The sequence below is a fragment of the Mastigoproctus giganteus genome, chromosome 3 (genome assembly GCF_048544385.1).
Source record: "Mastigoproctus giganteus isolate SK-2022 chromosome 3, ASM4854438v1, whole genome shotgun sequence".
NCBI lineage: Eukaryota > Metazoa > Arthropoda > Arachnida > Uropygi > Thelyphonidae > Mastigoproctus > Mastigoproctus giganteus.
This window is the reverse complement of record NC_143577.1, coordinates 223,103,536-223,123,153: the sequence shown is the minus strand read 5'-3', so window position 1 is coordinate 223,123,153 and position 19,618 is coordinate 223,103,536. Positions and strand designations below refer to the sequence as shown.

At 38.1% G+C, this 19,618-nt stretch overlaps 1 protein-coding gene across 1 annotated transcript in view; it reads right to left on the bottom strand.

Moving 5' to 3' along the window:
* The window catches only part of LOC150088784 (adenosylhomocysteinase-like 1), a 333,024-nt gene extending 321,084 nt beyond the window's left edge, over positions 1 to 11,940 (bottom strand). The window contains exon 1 of the mRNA XM_090370894.1: positions 11,725 to 11,940. Within this exon, the coding sequence (XP_090227020.1) occupies positions 11,725 to 11,835 (111 nt within the window). The 5' untranslated portion in view covers positions 11,836 to 11,940. The remainder of the gene's footprint in view (positions 1 to 11,724) is intronic.
* Positions 11,941 to 19,618: the final 7,678 nt, after the last annotated feature.

Genomic DNA, 19,618 nt, shown 5'->3' with positions numbered 1-19,618 from the left:
AAAAACCAAAATACTGTATGAAGTATTTTTGTTCTCTTTTATGGCCACTGAAGTAACTTTGGGTTGAAATGCTGGATTTAAAATGTGTTTATGATTACAACTTATAAATAAACTGTAAGCAAAATGAAATTCATGTGTCCTCTTTTTCCTTTACAAGATTCATATCAAAGAGTACAAAGGTGTCAGGATTTTCCTCATCATTACCTTCCATCAGCCTGCCAATCATGTCAGGTACTAGTAGATGTCATCTAAATCTCCCACAAGGGGAGATTTAGATGACATCTAGATTCTGTTGAGCACCTGCACAGGAGGGTACTTAAGAGCTGTTCAGTTTCTATTGCCACTAAACAGCAAAATTTCAAAAACTCTTCTATTCAACTCAACTGGTAAGTGCAGTATTACACTATTTAGTGATTTTACATATTTCATAGTTTAGCACTTTTTTTTATCATAATATTATTTTTGAGTTTCATAGATAATTGGATTTAGCAGACAGGTCTTATCCTCCCCACCCATATAGTCCATTAAATCAAGGTTTTGCTGTATTTATTTTTCAATACAAAGATAAATCTCACTGATATGTTTATGCTAAGAAAGGTTAGAATTCAGAGTTATCCTTGGTAAACATATTTGCTCTTCTCTAGAAATTTGAATATTGCTGAAGATGAACATAGGAGCAGCACACTTTAATTTTTTTTTTTTTTTGAGAGAGAAAAATAATGGAGTCGCTGGTTAAAGATGCATTGCAGGATCATCTAGACAAGACTGCAGCAATAATTCAGACACAGCATGGGTTTGTTAAGGGAAAGTCTTGTCTGACAAATTTGATAGGATATTATGATGTGGTTACAAAGGAACTGGATGCAAAAAATAATTTTGATATCATATATTTGGATTTCAGGAAAGCTTTTGACACTGTTGCACATGGAAGACTATTGTACAAATTGGAGCAGAATGGTATTAAGGGTAAGTTGCTACAATGGATAAAAGGATGGTTAAGTGGGAGAAGACAGAGGGTGGTAATCAATGGGTGCTGCTCTTCTTGGACTAATGTTATTAGTGGAGTCCCACAGGGTTCGGTGTTAGGTCCACTGTTGTTTTGTATATTTATCAATGATATTGATGAAGGTATATCAGGCTAAATGTCGAAGTTTGCAGATGATACAAAGGTTGGCAGGGTTGTTAATGACAGTAATGGCAGTGTGCTACTGCAACAGGATCTAGATAATTTGGGCAGATGGGCTAAGAAGTGGCAACTGAAGTTTAACCTTGACAAAAGCAAAGTACTGCATATGGATAGAAGTAACCCCAGAGAAACGTACCAACTGTGTGGTACTACACTTAAGGTGGTACAAAATGAAAAAGACCTGGGAGTAATTGTGCAGTCAGATATGAAGTTCTCTGAGCAATGTAGACAGGCTGCCAGGGCAGGTCATGGGGTTTTGTCAATGATATATAGGAATTTTGCTAGCAGGGAAAAGGAGGTGATTATCCCTCTGTATAAGGCAATAGTCAGGCCACGCCTTGAGTACTGCGTACAGGTCTGGAGGCCTCATTTTAGGAAGGATGTAGATTTACTTGAGCGTGTACAGAGAAGGGCAACAAGATTGGTGAGGGGAATGAAGGGATCCTCTTACCAAGAGAGGCTTAAATTCTGCAAATTGCAGTGGCTGGAGACAAGGCACCTGCGCGGTGATCTGATTGAGGTATATAAGGCCTTGAATGGGTTGAGCACGCTGAATTCTGATGGGATCCTTCCACTTGTTCAGATTACGAACCTAAGGGGGCATAAATTCAAATTAAGAAAAGACAGATATAGAATAGATGTGTGGAAATTTGCCTTTAGCCAGTGGGTGGTTAATTGCTGGAACAAACTTCCATCTGTCGTTGTGGAAGTTGGTAGGTTGAATAAATTTAAGGAGGAACTGGACAGGCATTTGGAGGTAATGGTGTGATTTTTTTTTTTTTTTTTTTTTGGCTGATGCTGCATAAGTTCATACATTTGCTTTCTTGCATCACATGCCACTACTACTACTACTACTACTACTACTTTTATCTTTCTAAAACTCAAAATTCTTAAGTTAGCTTTCAATATTCCTCTGTGGAAAATAACCTGGACATCAGCACTGAAATAACTGCTGGTGGATATTCAAGAAGTTGTAACTATTTGTGAAGGGCAGTATTAGTCAAACTGGAAAGTAGAATGTAACAGCTATCATCAACAAAACTACAGAAGGATTTTCAAAGGCAGAAGATCATTAATATACAGGGAGAAAATAGTGGATGAAAGAACAAAACCTTGGGGAACATCAGTATTAAGTGAATAATTAAGAGATACAGAGTCATCTACTATCATACACAGTCAACAGTCAGAAAGGAAACTGATTATCCTATTGCAAAAATTAGAAGGCAGACCATAAGATGGAAACTTCCCTAGTCTCTCCACAAATCTTTTCCTCTGTTATTTTGTACATAACTCCTTAATTTTGTTATTCCACCTTTCTCTGTTGGCCTGATGACAGGATTTCACATGAGATCCAAACTCATTATCCCATAATTTGGCAGTTTAAATGAGGGATTTAGGTTAGGATCAAGACTAGTTCTATGGTTTGTGAGATAGAGTGCAAAAATAACTGTAAGGCTAGGTGCAAAATAACTATGTGAGGCCAAGTGAAAAATAATTATTTAGGACCTGTGATTAGTATTCAAAGAATCAGTTCTATAAAAACTGAAACAAAAAGAACAGGTTATTTAGTATCTTAACAAGAACATTCAGTGTTATAAACTTAGAGACATTAAATTATAGAAACAAAATAAAATACATTTCTTATATATCAGATTATGTTTTGATTTAGAAACAAGAATATCAGGTCCAATTATAGCAACGAACGAAAATTGTCTAAGAAGTTCTCGGGTATGTTTTATTTTCAAGCCTAAAAATTTAAACTCGTGCTTTCGTTATGAGGGTTGGGCTGGTCTAAAGTGCAGGACCAGATTTAATGCATCTCCTGTATCCACCTACAGCTGATTTTGGTTTCAATCTAAAATTAGTTATAATGATGTATCTATATCTAATGTATTTAGTGTCAATAAGCTGAATGTTAATTTATATAAACAAACGTGATGTAAAATGTGTCATATACATTTTCATCAACTCCTTCATTTAAAGTTTTCATATGATGTCCTCATAACACACTGAATGATAAATATCAGAAATATCAGGAAAAGTATTTCCATTGACTAATAAGAAATAAAGAAAAAACTCTAGATGCAGCAGCACTAATTCTTCATTAAAAAAAAAAGAAAAAAAAAAGTGGTGTCCATCTATGTAAAGCATAACTTAAATACATAAACGTTTGTATTTCATTCTCATCCATTTTATATTTGCATCACCTATTGAATACTTTAGCAATAAAATTAAATATAATTATTATATCAATAAACAAAATAAGTTTATATAATAAGGCATATGTATAATACATATGCCTATATCTAAAATACATATAAAACACTTATAATAAGGCATATGTAAAATACTTCAATGATAGTTTTATATCATGAGAAGTTATGTTTACATAAAAACTTATAATCTTAACACAAAAGAGGAATCAATTTTTGCAACTCTAAAAGGCACATTTTGAAAAATACTGTATCCAATATTGTTGTTGGAGGTTTTACAGCTCAGCCCAGCAGCAGCTAAATGCCATTATGTGCAACAATGGTAGGAACTATATCCAATGGCAAACCTTTTGATCTGTGCAACTAATGGCATGCCAGCTATGGTAGAATTATTGAATTTTTTTAAAAAAATAAGTATACAAAATTGATTCAATCTTCAAAGATCTTGCTACCAAAAGCTTAAGCCCAAACTTATGTGCTTCACTTAAAATTGTGATAAATGCAATGAACACATTCAAAAGAATGATCGAATTTTTTACCAGCTCAGCTATGCCAAGATAACAATGAGTAGTTTGTTCAATTTTTGCTACGTACTGAAGTTCATTAACTCCTGAGTGGGGAATTGTTTGACAAGTTTTGTGGAATTGCATGATGGAGTATTAAAAACACTGAATGAAGTTAACTAAGACTTCATGGCAAGCAAGTGACACTCATTGACTGCAAAAATGTTATTTTGATATTCACTAACAAACTGGATTTTTTCAAACAAAACAAGCTGCAAAAAGAATTTTTCCACTTTATAGAACGATGCACTGCCAAAGCTGATCATACAGTTGAAGATACAAACAAGTTTGTAGATTACCTTTATGCCCTTATAATTGATATAACTCATTTTTACAATTTTTATCATGAAAGTGGACACATGGATGGTGACTATGAAGAGATAATAAAATTATTTCACGATGAGAAGGGTAAAACCAATTTCAACCAAGGTGGATATGTGCAAATTCAGCACAACACAACAATGCTCACTTTTGTATCCATGCTCATGGAAGAAAATAACATTGCTCTTGCAAGTTTTCCTATCTCATATGTAGTTGAGAATGGATTCTGGCTGTCCTGTACAAAAAAAAAAAAAAAAAAAACAGAAATATAACAAGTAACCAAAAGACCTTTTAATGATCCTTAAAAACTTCAAGCCTAACACTTATTCCCTGGTTAGTAGGAAAAAAAGTACACATTAAGATGTTTGTCAGATTTCTATCTTAATAAATATTTGTTTGGGGATTAATATATATAGTTAAATTTAATGGCCTTTTAACATTTATTTTATCAAAAATTTCTCTGCCACGTTGATCGGGAAAGTGAAAGGTGAACTTATTTCAAATGGCAAAATACAGTAAAAGTGGGGCAGTAAATGGAAAAAAAGGTGAAGACCACTGCTCTAGAATATAGTAAAAATGTAAAAAGGAGTGTTCAAAAAAGCAGCGCAATTATGTATTAGGTAGATTTACATAACTGCAGAGTAAAATCATACTGACATTCCCTGGGCTATTTTCATGAAATATCTGCATGATATGTGAGAAACATCTCCCACCTCATAGAGCTCAGAGAAATAAACAGTGTGCAACCTTCAGGCATGTTTCAATACCTGTCAAACTGAAAAGACTGAAGCACAGCTGTCATATTTCATAGTGAGTAATGTGCTGATGAAAAAGAAACAATGATATTGATTGTACAATGCAATATATTAATAACAGAGCAAAATGAGACATTAAACTCATGTTGCTAAACGTATTAATTATACAGGATCTGCTGAAATTAATGTAATGATATTCATTTCCTAGAGTAATGATTTTTTTCTTTTTTAAGATTAAATTTCTATTGTGCAGAGGTGAATAATCCAACAGCATTCTCAAATTGTGGAAATGTATTTTAAAAACAAGAGCTCTATTGTCATCAGTCTAAGGGAGAGTTGAGAAAGTGTAATGATCAGCGATAGTCAACAAACAGGATGAGGGCTGTAGGAATAGTAGAAAATAGTGAGCTTGTGCACCAAAGTGTTTTAGGAAGTATGCAAAAATTGGCAGAAGATATTCACAACCTTCAATTATGAAATGCATCAGAAGTGAATTATAGAAAAATACCTTAAGTTCTATACCTACAAAATATAGCTTGTAAAAGAAATTCATCCAAACAACACTGTTACTCAGTTGATACTTCCAAGGAAGCTGTTGGAACTCTTTACACCTAATGGTAAGATTTCAAAAAGGATAATGTCTGATGAAGCACATTATCACTTAAGTGGTTTGTCAAAAAAACAAAAACACACAACTGTTGACTGTAGGCTTCAAAAAATACAGTGTGCAACCTAGACAAACCACATTTCCAAGCATGTTACTGTGTGGCAGAATTACGTAGAACAGAGTAATTGGGCCTTACTTCTTTGAAGATGATCATAGATGAAGATGGTCCAGTTATATTAAAGGAGGCAGCAAAGGAGGTAAGCAAACCCTTAGCCATAATTATGAGAGCTTCCTTGGACTCAGGGGAGGTACCCATTGACTGGAGATGTGCAAATGTGACCCCAATTCACAAAGGGGGATCAAAGGCTGACACAAGTAATTATAGACCTGTGAGTTTAACTTCTGTTCCCGGAAAATTAATGGAGGCACTGGTGAAAGAAGCACTGCAGGATCATCTAGACAAGACTTCAGTTATAGCTAGGACACAGCATGGTTTTGTTAAGGGGAAGTCTTGCCTGACCAATTTGATTGGATACTATGATGCAGTCACAAAAGAACTGGATGCAGGGAATAACTTTGATATTATATACTTGGATCTTAGAAAGGCTTTTGATACTGTTGCACATGGAAGACTGCTGCACAAATTGGAGCAGTGTGGCATTGAAGGCAAGTTGCTGCTATGGATAAAGGGGTGGTTGAGGGGGAGAAGACAGAGAGTGGTAATCAATGGACACTGCTCATCGTGGACTAATGTTATTAGTGGAGTCCCTCAGGGTTCAGTATTGGGGCCTTTATTGTTTTCTGTATTTATAAATGATATTGATGATGGTATATCAGGCTTAATGTCCAAGTTTGCAGACGATACGAAGGTTGGCAGGGTTGTCAAGGACACTACTGACACTATGCTGCTGCAACAGGATTTGGAAAGGTTGAGCAGATGGGCTTCGAGGTGGCAAATGAAGTTTAACACTGACAAATGTAAAGTACTACATATGGGAAACAGCAACCCCAGAGCAACGTATCAACTCTGTGGTACTACACTGACAGTGGTAGAGAATGAAAGGGACCTGGGGGTGGTGGTGCAGGCAGATATGAAGTTCTCTGAGCAGTGCAGACGAGCTGCAAGAGTAGCTCATGGTGTATTGTCAATGATATATAGGAATTTTTCTAGCAGGGATAAGGAGGTGATTATTCCCTTGTATAAGGCAATGGTCAGGCCACACCTAGAGTACTGTATACAGGCCTGGAGGCCTCATTTCAGGAAGGATGTAGAGCTGCTGGAACGAGTACAGAGAAGGGCAACTAGATTGGTGAATGGGACAAAGGGGTTCTCTTACGAAGAAAGGCTTAAGTTTTGCAAATTACAGTGTCTGGAAACTAGGCACCAGCGGGGTGATCTGATAGAGGTGTACAAAGCCTTGAATGGTTTGAGCATGCTCAATGCTGATGGGATTCTTCCTCTAGCTCAGAAAAATCACCTGAGAGGGCATAAATTCAAATTGAGGAAAGACAGATGTAGGATAGATGTGTGGAAATTTGCCTTTAGCCAGCGGGTGGTTGGTGGGTGGAACAGACTTCCATCCCTTGTCGTGGAAGTTGATAGCCTAAATAAGTTTAAGGCTCAGCTGGACAGGTATTTCGAACGAACAGAGGGGTGAAGTGGAAGTGGTTATTTTTATTTATTTATGTTACTTTTTTTTTTTTTGGCTGATGCTGCATAAGCTTGCTTTCTTGCATCAAATGCCTCTACTAATGCTAATGCTAATGGCGAGTGAACAGCAAAATATACCAGTCCATGACTGAAAATTTTCTTCAATCAGAACTGGAGGACATTAATCTACAAGAGTTGTAGTTTCAACAAGATGGTGCCACCTGACACAGAGCAAGAGGCATTAGCATTAGTAGAGGCATACGATGCAAGAAAGCAAGCTTATGCAGCATCAGCCAAAAAAAAAAAAAAAAACACTTCCTATTTCACCCCTCCATTTGTTCCAAATACCTGTCCAGCTCAGCCTTAAATTTATTTAGGCTATCAACCTCCACAACAAAAGATGGAAGTCTGTTCCACCAATCAACCACCAGCTGGCCAAAGGCAAATTTCTGCACATTTATTCTACAACTGTCTTTCCTCAATTTGAATCTGTGCCCTTTCAGGTTCTTAATCTGGGCAAGAGGAAGAATCCCATCAGCATTCAGCTTGCTCAATCCATTCAAGGCCTTATACACATCAATCAGATCACCTCGCAGGTGCCTTCTCTCCAGGCGCTGCAATTTGCAGAACTTAAGCCTTTCTTGGTAAGAGTACCCCTTTGTTTTCCTATGTTATGTTATTTGGTTTTTAGTGCATTAGCAGCTAAGGCCATATTGTTCCGGGGATATGCGGCGGTCATTCCCTGACCTTTCTGCATCCTCCATATTTGGTGGTCACGAGCTTGAACCCCGGTCTAATCAAGAAGCGTGTGCTATGCACTGCTGCTGTTTGTTTGTTTGTTATTTGGTTTTTAGGAGCATTAGCAACTAACACCATATTGCTCTGGGGATATGCGGTGGTCATTCCCTGACCTTTCCGCATCCTCCGTATTTGGTGGTCATGGGCTCGAACCCCGGTCTAATCAAGAAGCGTGTGCTATGCACTGCTGCTCCTGCCTACCTGGCTACGGAGGCATCTTTGTTTCCCTCACCAATCTTGTTGCATTTCTTTGTACTTGTCCTAGCAACTTTACATATTTGCTAAAATGAGGCCTCCAGACCTGTACACAGTACTCTAGGTGTGGCCTGACCATTGCCTTGTATAACGGGATAATCCCTGCTAGCAAAATTCCTACATATCAACGACAAGCCTGCATGACCTGCCCTGGCAGCCCCTCTGCACTGCTCAGCAAACTTCATATTTGATTGCAAAATTAGCCCCAGGTCTTTTTCACTTTCCACTTCCCTGAGTGTAGTACCACACAGTTGGTACATTTCTCTTGGTTATTGCTACCCATATGCAGTACTTTGCATTTGTCAATGTTAAACTTCAGTTGCCACTTTTCAGCCCATTTGCCCAACTTATCTAGATCCAGTTGGAGTAGCATACTGTCTTTGCTGTCGTTAACAACCCTACCAACCTTTGTATCATCTGCAAACTTCAACATTAAACCTGATATACCTTCATCAATATCATTGATAAATATACAAATCAACAATGGGCCCAACACCGAACTCTGGGAAATCCCACTAATAACATTTGTCCACAAAGAGCAGTGTCCATTGATTACCACTCTCTGTCGTCTCTCACGCAACCATCCCTTTATCCATTGTAGCAACTTGCCCTTAATGCCATACCTCTCCAATTTGTACAGCAGTCTTCTATGTGCAACAGTATCAAAAGCTTTCCTGAAATCCAAGTATATGATATCAAAATTATTTTCGGCATTCAGTTCCTTTGTGACCACATCATAGTATCCAATCAAATTGGTCAGACAAGACCTCCCTTTAACAAACCCAAGCTGTCTTAACTATTACTGCAGTCTTGTCTAGATGATCCTGCAATGCTTCTTTAACCAGTGATTCCATTATTTTCCCCAGAACACAAGTTGAAATGACAGGTCTATAGTTACCTGTGTCACCTTTTGAACCCCCTTTGTGAATTGGTGATACATTTGCACACCTCCAGTCCATGGGGACCTCCCCAGAGTCCAAGGAAGCGCTCATAATTATGGCTAAGGGTTTGCTTACTTCCTTTGCTGCCTCCTTTAATATAACTGGATAGATCCCGTCCACCCCAGGTGCCTTTTTTATGTTTAACTTCAACAATTTCTCCTCCACTTTGCTCTCAGTTATTACAAAATCACTTAGCTCCCTGTTAGAGTTTGATAAACTTCTGGCACTCCCCTCATTGAATAACTCCTCATGTGTGAATGTAGATGCAAAATACTCATTCAGTTTATCAGCTACCTGAGCATGATCATCAATAGCCAACCCATCTATGTTAAGTGGTCCAATCTTATTCATCCTTTCCTTCTAGAGTTTACATAAGTAAAGAACTCTGTTGTTTTTCTTTGCATCCTTTGCCAAGGATTTCTTGTAATCTGCCTTCACCTGCCTAACCTCCTTGGTGACTTGATTACTGATTAATTTATATCTGCCATAGGCTTCTGTGTCACCTGGTACTTTATATGCATCCCATACCATAACAACATGGTGAAAGAAATACTACTTAAACAGGTTAATCTAACGCAATGGAGTATTAACTGGCCTACCCAATCTCCAGATATGATAGTGTGTGATTTTTTTTTTCCTTGTTTGTGGTGGGGATATACCTAAAGGGCAGGGTATACCATTAAAATCCACAAACACTTGATGAACTCAGGGATAATGCAAGGGCTGACATCAATGCCACATGAAATGTTAATTGCATTTATGGAAAATGATATTTTAAAAGCATAGCTATATATAACGTTGGAAGGTAATTACTATTTTTTTTTTCTAAATGTATTTATTCACAATTACATTCTGAGCTTTATATACATATATAGTATAAATATTTAATTTATATAAGTTAATGAGAGTAACACTGCTTCACCATTCAATCACTTTATTTACAAAAAGCAATGTTATAACTTCTTACCATTATTCAGTACATAATATGCTGAATGAATAGGATGAATTATAATACTGAATGAATTAAATATTTTGATCAGAGTTTTGATCAAATTTTTGTTCAGAGTTTATTTTTGGGAAAAATTTTTATTTACAAAATATTTAATTCTGTAAATCAATTTTACAAAATTATTCAATACCTAAAAAAAAAAAAAAAATTACCAAAACAGAGACAGTAATCAATATCTTACTTCATTTATACAAGAACGTGGTATTTAAAATAGCTTTAATTTTCTCTCTTTGTTTCTTAAAATTAAACGAAATATCTAGTCAGTGGAGTAATAGGAGAAAATTGGCACATGCCAAATATAAATTACTGCCTAGAAATATAAATTATCCCTGGCCAGACCCTGCAGCTATATGACAATTTAAATAATTAAAATTATGTATTCCTTGACTGTAGACCCTATTTGGACCATCCCACCACAACAGCAGTGGCATAGTTGTGCTTCTGTTTATAGTTGTTTTGTTTGATAGAAAAAGCAAAATGCAACAGTGCGAAATACCGCAATTATTGGTATAAATATTAATATACAGGGTATGTCAAAATTATGTTAACACATACATGGAAAAAACAGTTATTGTAATCAACAGTTATCAACATTAATTATATTATATATGTGGAATATTATGTGTGTAACGTTATCCATTGTTATCAACACACAATAGGAAACGATTGAAAGAAGCATTTTATTTTAACGCCCTGACGCATAATTCTCTGGGAATAGATGTTACCAAATTCGTAATTCAAATGTTCATTCTATATAAGTGTTAACATAATTTTGACATACCCTGTATTTTTTTAACACTATTAATACAAAAAATATTAAAACAAAAAAATAACAGTGGTGACGACGGGATGTTTGATTCGGATTGGTTGCGTGGATTCGCATTACACGGGATGCAAAACTTGTGTATATATAATATAGACACGCTGACAGCATTCAATTATTTAAAATACATTTCTAATCAGTGAAACTTGAGCGGGATATGCGAGGTGAGAATGGAGAGTGGCTCGGATCTGGGATGATGCTATCTCATCCCAATCCCCATGGTGGCGACACCTCTGAAGCAAAAATAAAGCATAGAAAAAAAAATGGAGCTACGTGAGAAGGTGGTTTTCAATAGATATTTAAGCAACAAAAACTATACATTCAACAATCAACTATTTGCATTCCGTTTCAATTAACAAATGCATCATTGTTACCAATGTAGTTTTTAATATTAGTGTATAGATGACCAGCATTATTCTACTATGACTGCTGGACCAATGTGATGCAGTTATCAACAATTGTTTGCACATAGCGTAGCCACTCCTTTTTTTCTCCGTTTCCTTATTTCAACAGAACCATAACTAACGCTGTTACATTATACACCAATAGTTATTATATGCACTGCAACATTTCGGAAGATATTTTAGAATACAAAGCCATACCCTTAAATTTCCAGTAGAATCTGACACTCTTCGATCACGAATGTAAGGAGAACCTGCCTTTTTTGACACTTCACTAACATCGCGAACTTCGACAGCATAATGTTCAGCCATGATGTACACGTCACAACCACTTGCTTTTGACAAACCAATCACGAAGCATATTTGGAGTGCACACAAAACCCCGCCTATTTTCCCAAAGTATCATACACTGTAGCGCTACTGGATATAGCGGATGGTTTGTTCCATGCAGATACAAACGCATCATTATCAGTTAGTTAAATTTAGCTTTTAATATCTTTACTATTATGAGTATGACTAATATTAAGTTTTTGTAATTGTCTCTCTTAACCTTTAGGAATATTTAATAATTTTCTAATATAGTCTGACTTACATACATTTATAAGGCTAACCAAGTCTTAACTACTGCAGGTCAACATTACGCCACCCAACGTCATGAACTCAATAATAATTTGATATTCCCCCCCCCCACAATTAATTTATTATGAATCTTATATTTGAGCTATATACTGCTAAGTGAGTTCAATGGTTAGGTCACAGACCCAGAAGGTTCAGTTGGAACAGGTGGATAGTCAGTGAATGCAAGATAAACCAGCCTTAATGGATAAATTTCTCAGACAGTTTATCTATTATCCGTTATAAATTTTCTGTTTATACTCGTCCCGGAGTATAAACAGAAAATTTATTGCTTGTATAGTGACAAAATGTGCATTGTGAGAACTAGAAGTCAAGGTTTCTTATTTAACCAATTACTGTAAATGCAGTTGCATTTAAAGTAACACAGTGTCGTGCTGTTCAAAAAGATAAAAGCATATTATTATTATTAACCACATGGTGCAAGGAAGCTTGAGGCTTACGCTGCACCAGCCAAAAAGAAATTTCTGAGTGGGTTATCCTGAGAGAGAGAGAGACTCTCACCAGATGTGAGTGAACCCCTGGGGATATCTTGGAAACATAGACATATATCCTATTTTATCAAGTATTAAAGTGGACTATTTATCTCTAGTAATAAACCAAAGTATTATTTCGTCTCTTATAGTCTGTTTAGATGCCCTTTTAAATTATGAAATTTGTTTGATAGAGACTATTACTATATGGTTTGATCTCAGCGCCATGTTAAGACCGTTCAGACTCACTCGCCCAAGAAAATACCCCTTCTATACTTCATAAACCCCGGGGGCTCACATCTAGTGAGTATGGGCTTGGCACACCCAGGGTCCTGAGCTGGATATCATCATTCTTCTCTTTCTTGGTGATTCCTTTCTACTTCTGATTCTCTCTCTCTCTCTCTCTCTCTCTCTCTCTCTCTCTCAGGGTAACTCAGGAATTTTTTTTTTTGGCTGGTGCAGCATAAGCCTCTGGCTTCCTTGCACTATATGGCTAATAATAATAATAATAATAATAAAAGGCCTCTGTAATGTTTATTCAGTTTGTTGCCTCTGGCTGAAAGCTGGTACCCGGATGCTGTCGCTTACAGTTTAAATTATTAATGGTGTATGGGTACATGGTACAACTTTGACACTTGGGTAGAAACTGGACTCATTTTCTTGGTTCACTCCACTTCAGCCAGTGAACTTGGTACATTATCATACAGTGAGTGAAAAGACCTGTGATACGACTGGTGAAACTGCCATACTACCTGCTCCATCACCACGGAGAGTCCTGAATTCTCAGAGGGCACGACTGTTGGTTTCGACTGTTATTAAAGAGAACAAAGAAATATCCTTTGAGAATCTTGCGAGAGGGACCAGATTTAACAGATTCGTCACTACATAATTCTATTAGTTGAGATATCTGCAAGTATAGTGGAGGATTTGGATGGGTTGCCTAAAGTTAGCATCTAGCAGCTAAGACTGTAAGGCATCTTATGTTGTGTGCCTGTGGGTTACAAAAACAAAGCAAACAAAGCTATGAAGAATCAGCATTTGTGTATTCTGTGGTAGGTTTACTGTTTAGTAGACGAAAAACCCGAGTTTCTGGAGGAAAACTATGCTATCCTCACTTGAGACCGATTAACTCAGCTACATTGTCAGAAGCTTATGAAGGTTTGTTGCATCATTGATGGAATTAGAACTGAGTCCTATTCCTATTTGGCGTGGGAAGAGGGGGGGGGAGATAATCTGCACTGGCTGCCTGCAAGGGCGACCAATATCAAACAGGAGGATCTAGCTTTCATTAATTTGTTGTGGGAGGGGGAGAGCTAAAGAAACAGCATACGAAAATGAAGTCAAACATAGTTCCTGGAGACAACATTATAGGAAAATTGTTCACTGATAATGGCGAGGCAAAACTGCTTGGTATATATATCTTAGATGGGTGATTATACCGGATACTTCTTACCAGATTCACTTTGCCCTCGCAGGTAGCTCAATAGATATAATCATCACCCCTCAACATAGAGGGAAAAATACCTGGTTTCAAATCCCGTCAATGATGTAAGGAACTTTTATGAGGTTTTTCATATCATGGCCGAGATGGTCGGTCTTGGAGATGAGCAGCATAATTTCCTTTTCTCTCTCTAAGAAACTTTTTTTTTCCAGCATAAAGGCAAACCGACCAGAGAACACACGAAATTTACAGACACAATACTGGGTAAGTATGCTAATTTTTTCTCGGGAAACTCCTAATGTAAGAAAAAATGTTTTTCTCAAAATCCATCTTTGGTGTATCTGCAAATTGCGTATATTGTCCTGTCGGTTTACTTGTTTTACAATATGAAAAATCGAGTTTCCAGGAGGAAAGCTATGTAGCATTTGCATGAGATCAGCTGATTGGCCATGATATGAAAAAGCAATCAAACAATCATAAAATTTCCTCCCATATTGATCCGATTCAAATACAGGCCTTTTCCTCTGAGAAAAAGCAGCAATTATAACATTGCTAGAAATAAGAGCAAGCAACAGAAGTTTTTACTAGAAATATACTAGCATATTTTCCTCCTACTTTTTTTTTTTTTTTTTGGGACTTCCCAATTTCATAAGGCTTGTTTTAAAAGCAAAACCCCATGAGTCTTTCATATGAAAAGATCTGGAATTGTCCCATATATTTTATTTTAAGATTAGGGTCATCAGTTGCGCTGGTTGATAGATTGTTATAGGGTTTTAGGCGCATCAGCAACTTAAGTCATATTGCACAGTACATAAATATGTCTGTAAATTATATGTTCTGTGATCGATTTACTATTTGCTGGACAAAAACTCACTCGTCTTTCTGGGAGAAAAACCATGCCACCCTCCCCTCAGACCGACTGACTGAGCTAGGTTGTGAAAAAATGCCCATAAAAATTGCTTGGGTCATTGACAGGATTGGAAATCAGGTCTCTTCCACCAGGTGTGGGGAGGATGGTGATTATACCAACTGTGCTACCCACAAGGGCTTTCCTTCAAACCCTAACAGTGCCATAGTGGATATAATAATCAGCCTCCCCAAACTGAATGGAAAAGGCTTGGCGTCGAATCCCATCAATATAGGAGGAATTTTTGTGGGCCGTTCACAGCGGGGCTCACAGATCGCAGGAGAGGTGTATTTCCAACCCAGGAAATACACGCCACTTACAGACACAATATACTGAAGCCACATAGCTTTAGTTGCTTTAGCACTTAACACAGACACACACACACACACACACATAGTTATCATTTCTCAAATCTTTAAACAGAACCTTGATATTACAAAAGGTGATATGAAACTTGATGTCACAAAAGGTGAAGTGAACCTACAGGTTCACTTCACCTTTTGTGACAGTATAGTGGTTTCACCACTTTCCACATGTTCGGAAAGGTCTGGGTTTAAATCCCGTCGACAACTGGAGGGATTTCTAAACTACTCTTAAATCAAGACTAGAATTAGCTGATCTTAGGTGAAGGGAGTAGGATTCCACATGAATGTTTCCAGGATATTCAGCCAGCAGCACGCGCAAATCAACCCGTAAACACACACTTCTACAGATACAATACACACAAACGGATTTGGGTAATTTCTGGGGACAGTTAAAATAATAATGATAATTATTATTTACAAATTTACTTCACTCTGAAGATTTAAAATAAGTGAAGGGTATGCAGCTATGCCACAGAATGCATACTGATTTTAAAACTGGGATGAGAGCAGTCTTAGATCATACGAATTTCTGTGTAAAAATAATTTAATAAGAATTTCTGTGTAGAATTAGTTTAGCAGTCCACGAACAGTCATTCAGTACAAAAGACATTTATGGATGGTTCAAGAATTCATTGACGGGTACAGTGGGCTCCTGCACATGTAGACGAATTTCAATAAATGAGCTATTGTAATGTTTACTAATGAATTAAAGTTGTGTATGCAGACGAATAATCTCTATAAAATGTTTTGGGAACATCTGGGATTAGAACTGCCAGTAACATAGGTGCTGGGCTTCGTACGTTATTTAAAGAAGCATTACACCTTTTAACTTCTTCTGAAATGGCACTCTGACGTGTAGGAACTCTGAGTGATAGCTAAATTCGCTTTGGATTGGTACATAAATTGAACAAGAAACACAGGAAGTCAGTTTAGAGTTGTTGCGAAAAGAAATTACTGTTCATGAGCATAGTCTGCGAGTGTAGCACACTGGTATCGTCACCGTCCTCCCCACACCGGGTGGAAAAGGCTCGGGTTCGAAACCCGTCGATGACGCGAGGAACTTTAGTGGGCTTTTTTCACTCCGTCTCTGAGTTAGTCGGTCTCAGGCGTAGATAGCACGGTTTCACCCCCCCCCCCAGAAGCTGGGTGTTTTTTCTTCCATCAAAACAGGCAAATCGACCAGAGAACACACGCAATTTACAGATATAATACGTATACGGATCATCATCATCTATCATCCTTCCGCTATTCCACGGGTCGACGTATGAAGCCTCGTCGCCATGCCCTGTCCGTGTACTTCTCTCCGTCGTTGATTTCACTCCGATTTCCTCCTCAGCCATCTCATTCTTGGCTTCCCACCCCTTGGTCTTTTGTCCCTCAATTGTAAATCATTCTTGTTGGCAAACGCCTCTCGTTTGACATGTCCAAACCATTTTAAACATGACCTTTCAATCCTATTCTGTAGTTATTCAATCTGAATTCTCTCCCTAACCACACCATTCCTGATTTTGTCGCGTCTTGTCTTTCCGGCTATGCTCCTCACAAATCTCATTTTGTCCCCTGAATTCTGCTTTCATCCTTTTTCTTCATAGTCCAAGTTTCAGATGCATATGTCAGAATTGGTACGTAATAGGCCTGATATATAGCCTTCTTACACTTCAGTGGTATATTCCTGTTCCAGATAAGATCTCTTGTCTGCCTAAAGAAATTCCCACTCGCTTGTATCCTTCTACTTATTTCTTCGTTTATTACTCCAAATTACTATATTAGGGTTACCCGTAAATGATTACATTAACCCGTATTCGTGTCTGTAAATTGCGTGTGTTCTCTGGTCGATTTGCCTGTTTTGCTGGACGAAAAAACCTCGGTTTCTGAGGGAAAAACCTTGCTATCTACGCCTGAGACCGACTAACTCAGCCACGGAGTGAAAAAAGTCCACTAAAGTTCCTCGCGTCATCGACGGGATTCGAACCCGGGCCTTTTCCACCCGGTGTGGGGAGGACGGTGACGATACCACTGTGCTACCCACGCAGACCGGCTATTACTCCAGTCTTTGTAATGGTGCTTCCTAGATACTTGAAGTTGTTAACCATTTTAGCTGTTTCCCTTCTATTGTAATGTATCTGTCAAGCTCGCCACTCCTCTTTAGAACTATTACTTTACTCTTCTCCTGACTGAAAACCAGTCCAAATTCATTGGCCATTCTAGCCAATATGTCAACTTGCCGTTGCACTTGTTCCCTGCTCTCTTCCCATATGCAGAGGTCATCTGCGAAGAGCATGACTTTCATCTGGTCCTATCCAAATTGTTCCAACACTCTACATTGCACATCATTCATGACAGCTATGAACAGTAGTGGTGAAAGGACGCCTCCCTGCCTCAAACCTGATGTTATTTCGAAGCTCTCAACCTCACCACTGATCATACTTTGCCCACTCTATTAGTGCACATATTCTCAAGTCTCTCCGCAAGATGTTCCTCTATCCCCAAGTTTCTCTAAACCTCCCACACTTTCTCTCTTTACGGCATCAAACGCTTTCTTTATATCCAAAAATGCCATCCATAGTTCTTTATTGTGTTCATAACACTTTTCCATCAGTTGCCCGATGCAGAAAATTAGATCCACTGTTGTTCTGCCAGACCAAAAGCCGTACTGTTCCTCGGCCATCCTATTTTCAATCGTTCCTCTTATCTTTCGCTCTAACACTCTCTCATACAGCTTACTCACATGTGATGCCTCTATAATTGGAACACTTTTTCCTGTTCCCCTTCTTGAACAACGGGTTAATTAAACCTTCTTTCCAGTCCTTCGGCACCTGTTTCTCATCCCAGATCTTAGGAAATAGGCAAATCGATTATATATATGGATATATATAAGAAATTACGGGTGGCCCTAACACAACAATAATAATAATAATAAATAAAAATTGTCCATGGGCATAGCGGCTAGCAATTTTTCAAGGCCGTTTATGTTGTGTTTGAAGATCTATTAGTCCTAGAAGAGATATGAGCTCTTGTGTTCCATTATTTAAAGATGTAATTATGATAAGTGCTTTTTTAGGACAACGGAATTTTTATCCTTCCGACTTGAATTCCTCAGAGAATGTATGATAAGCACTGGGGCAACATCTTGTTTTATAGATACCCAGTCTCACACGCGATACTTTACAACGCTACAGGTCTGTCTAATGCTTGTAAACACGTACACAGTAGACTTCTTCAGTTCCTGGAATGCCTTCCAAAGCAATGTCTATTGTTGTCGTAGGGATTTAGGAGCATCAGCGATTAAGGCCATGTTGCTCCGTTTATATTGTCTGTAAATTGCGTACGTTCTGTGGTCGATTTTGTTTGCTAGACGAATTTCCGGAAAGGAAAAAACCAAGCTGACCTAGCCTGAGACCGACTAACTCAGCCAAGTTGTAAAAAAGTCGTCTGATCATCAGAATAATTTTATGTGGTCTTTCTTTCATCATCTAAAATTAACATAGGTTACCAGAATATGTAATATAGGACATTGCATTCCTTATTGTTCTCATTGTTTGTGGAATGTTTTCAAAACCTCCTCTATATTATGTACTTTTAAACAAACTGAGTGGACAGAAATCATGGGACATCTGGTAACGGGTAGGCCCACCTTTCGCCCGGATGAGAATGTCACACGGCGAGGCATCGAGTCCTCTAGTTCGCGAAAGCGTTCCACAGGTATTTCCATCCACGCTTGCTGAACCACTGTATATAGTACCGTCGCATTTCTGGGTGGAGGATCCAAAGCTCGAACGGACCTTTCAACAGAATCCCAAAGATGCTCCATAGGGTTCATGTCCGGTGAACGGGAAGGCCATTCCATGGTGGTAAAATCTGCAGAACGCTCTTAGAACCATGTTCTAATCACCACGGCTCTGTGCGGAGCTGCCTTATCCTGCTGGAAGAATCCATTACCCTGTGGGCGCATGATGACCATGAAGGGATGTAGATGAACAAGTAACCTGGACCATTCAGAGATGCGTCTAGACGTATCAGAGGTCCCGTGTGCCAGTTAAACACACACCAGACCATTACCGACCGTCCACCTGCCTGTACAGTTCCTTGTTGACATGGGTGTATAGCTTCGTGCGGTTTCCGCCGGATACGCACCCTCCCGTCTGCTCGAAATAACTGTAAACGGGAATCATCGGCCCAGGAGACCAGTTTCAAATCATTCCAGATCCAGTTCCGATGTTCTTTTGCCCAATTGAGGTGTAGAGTCCTGTGTCAGCAATGGGACTCTAGTGAGTCG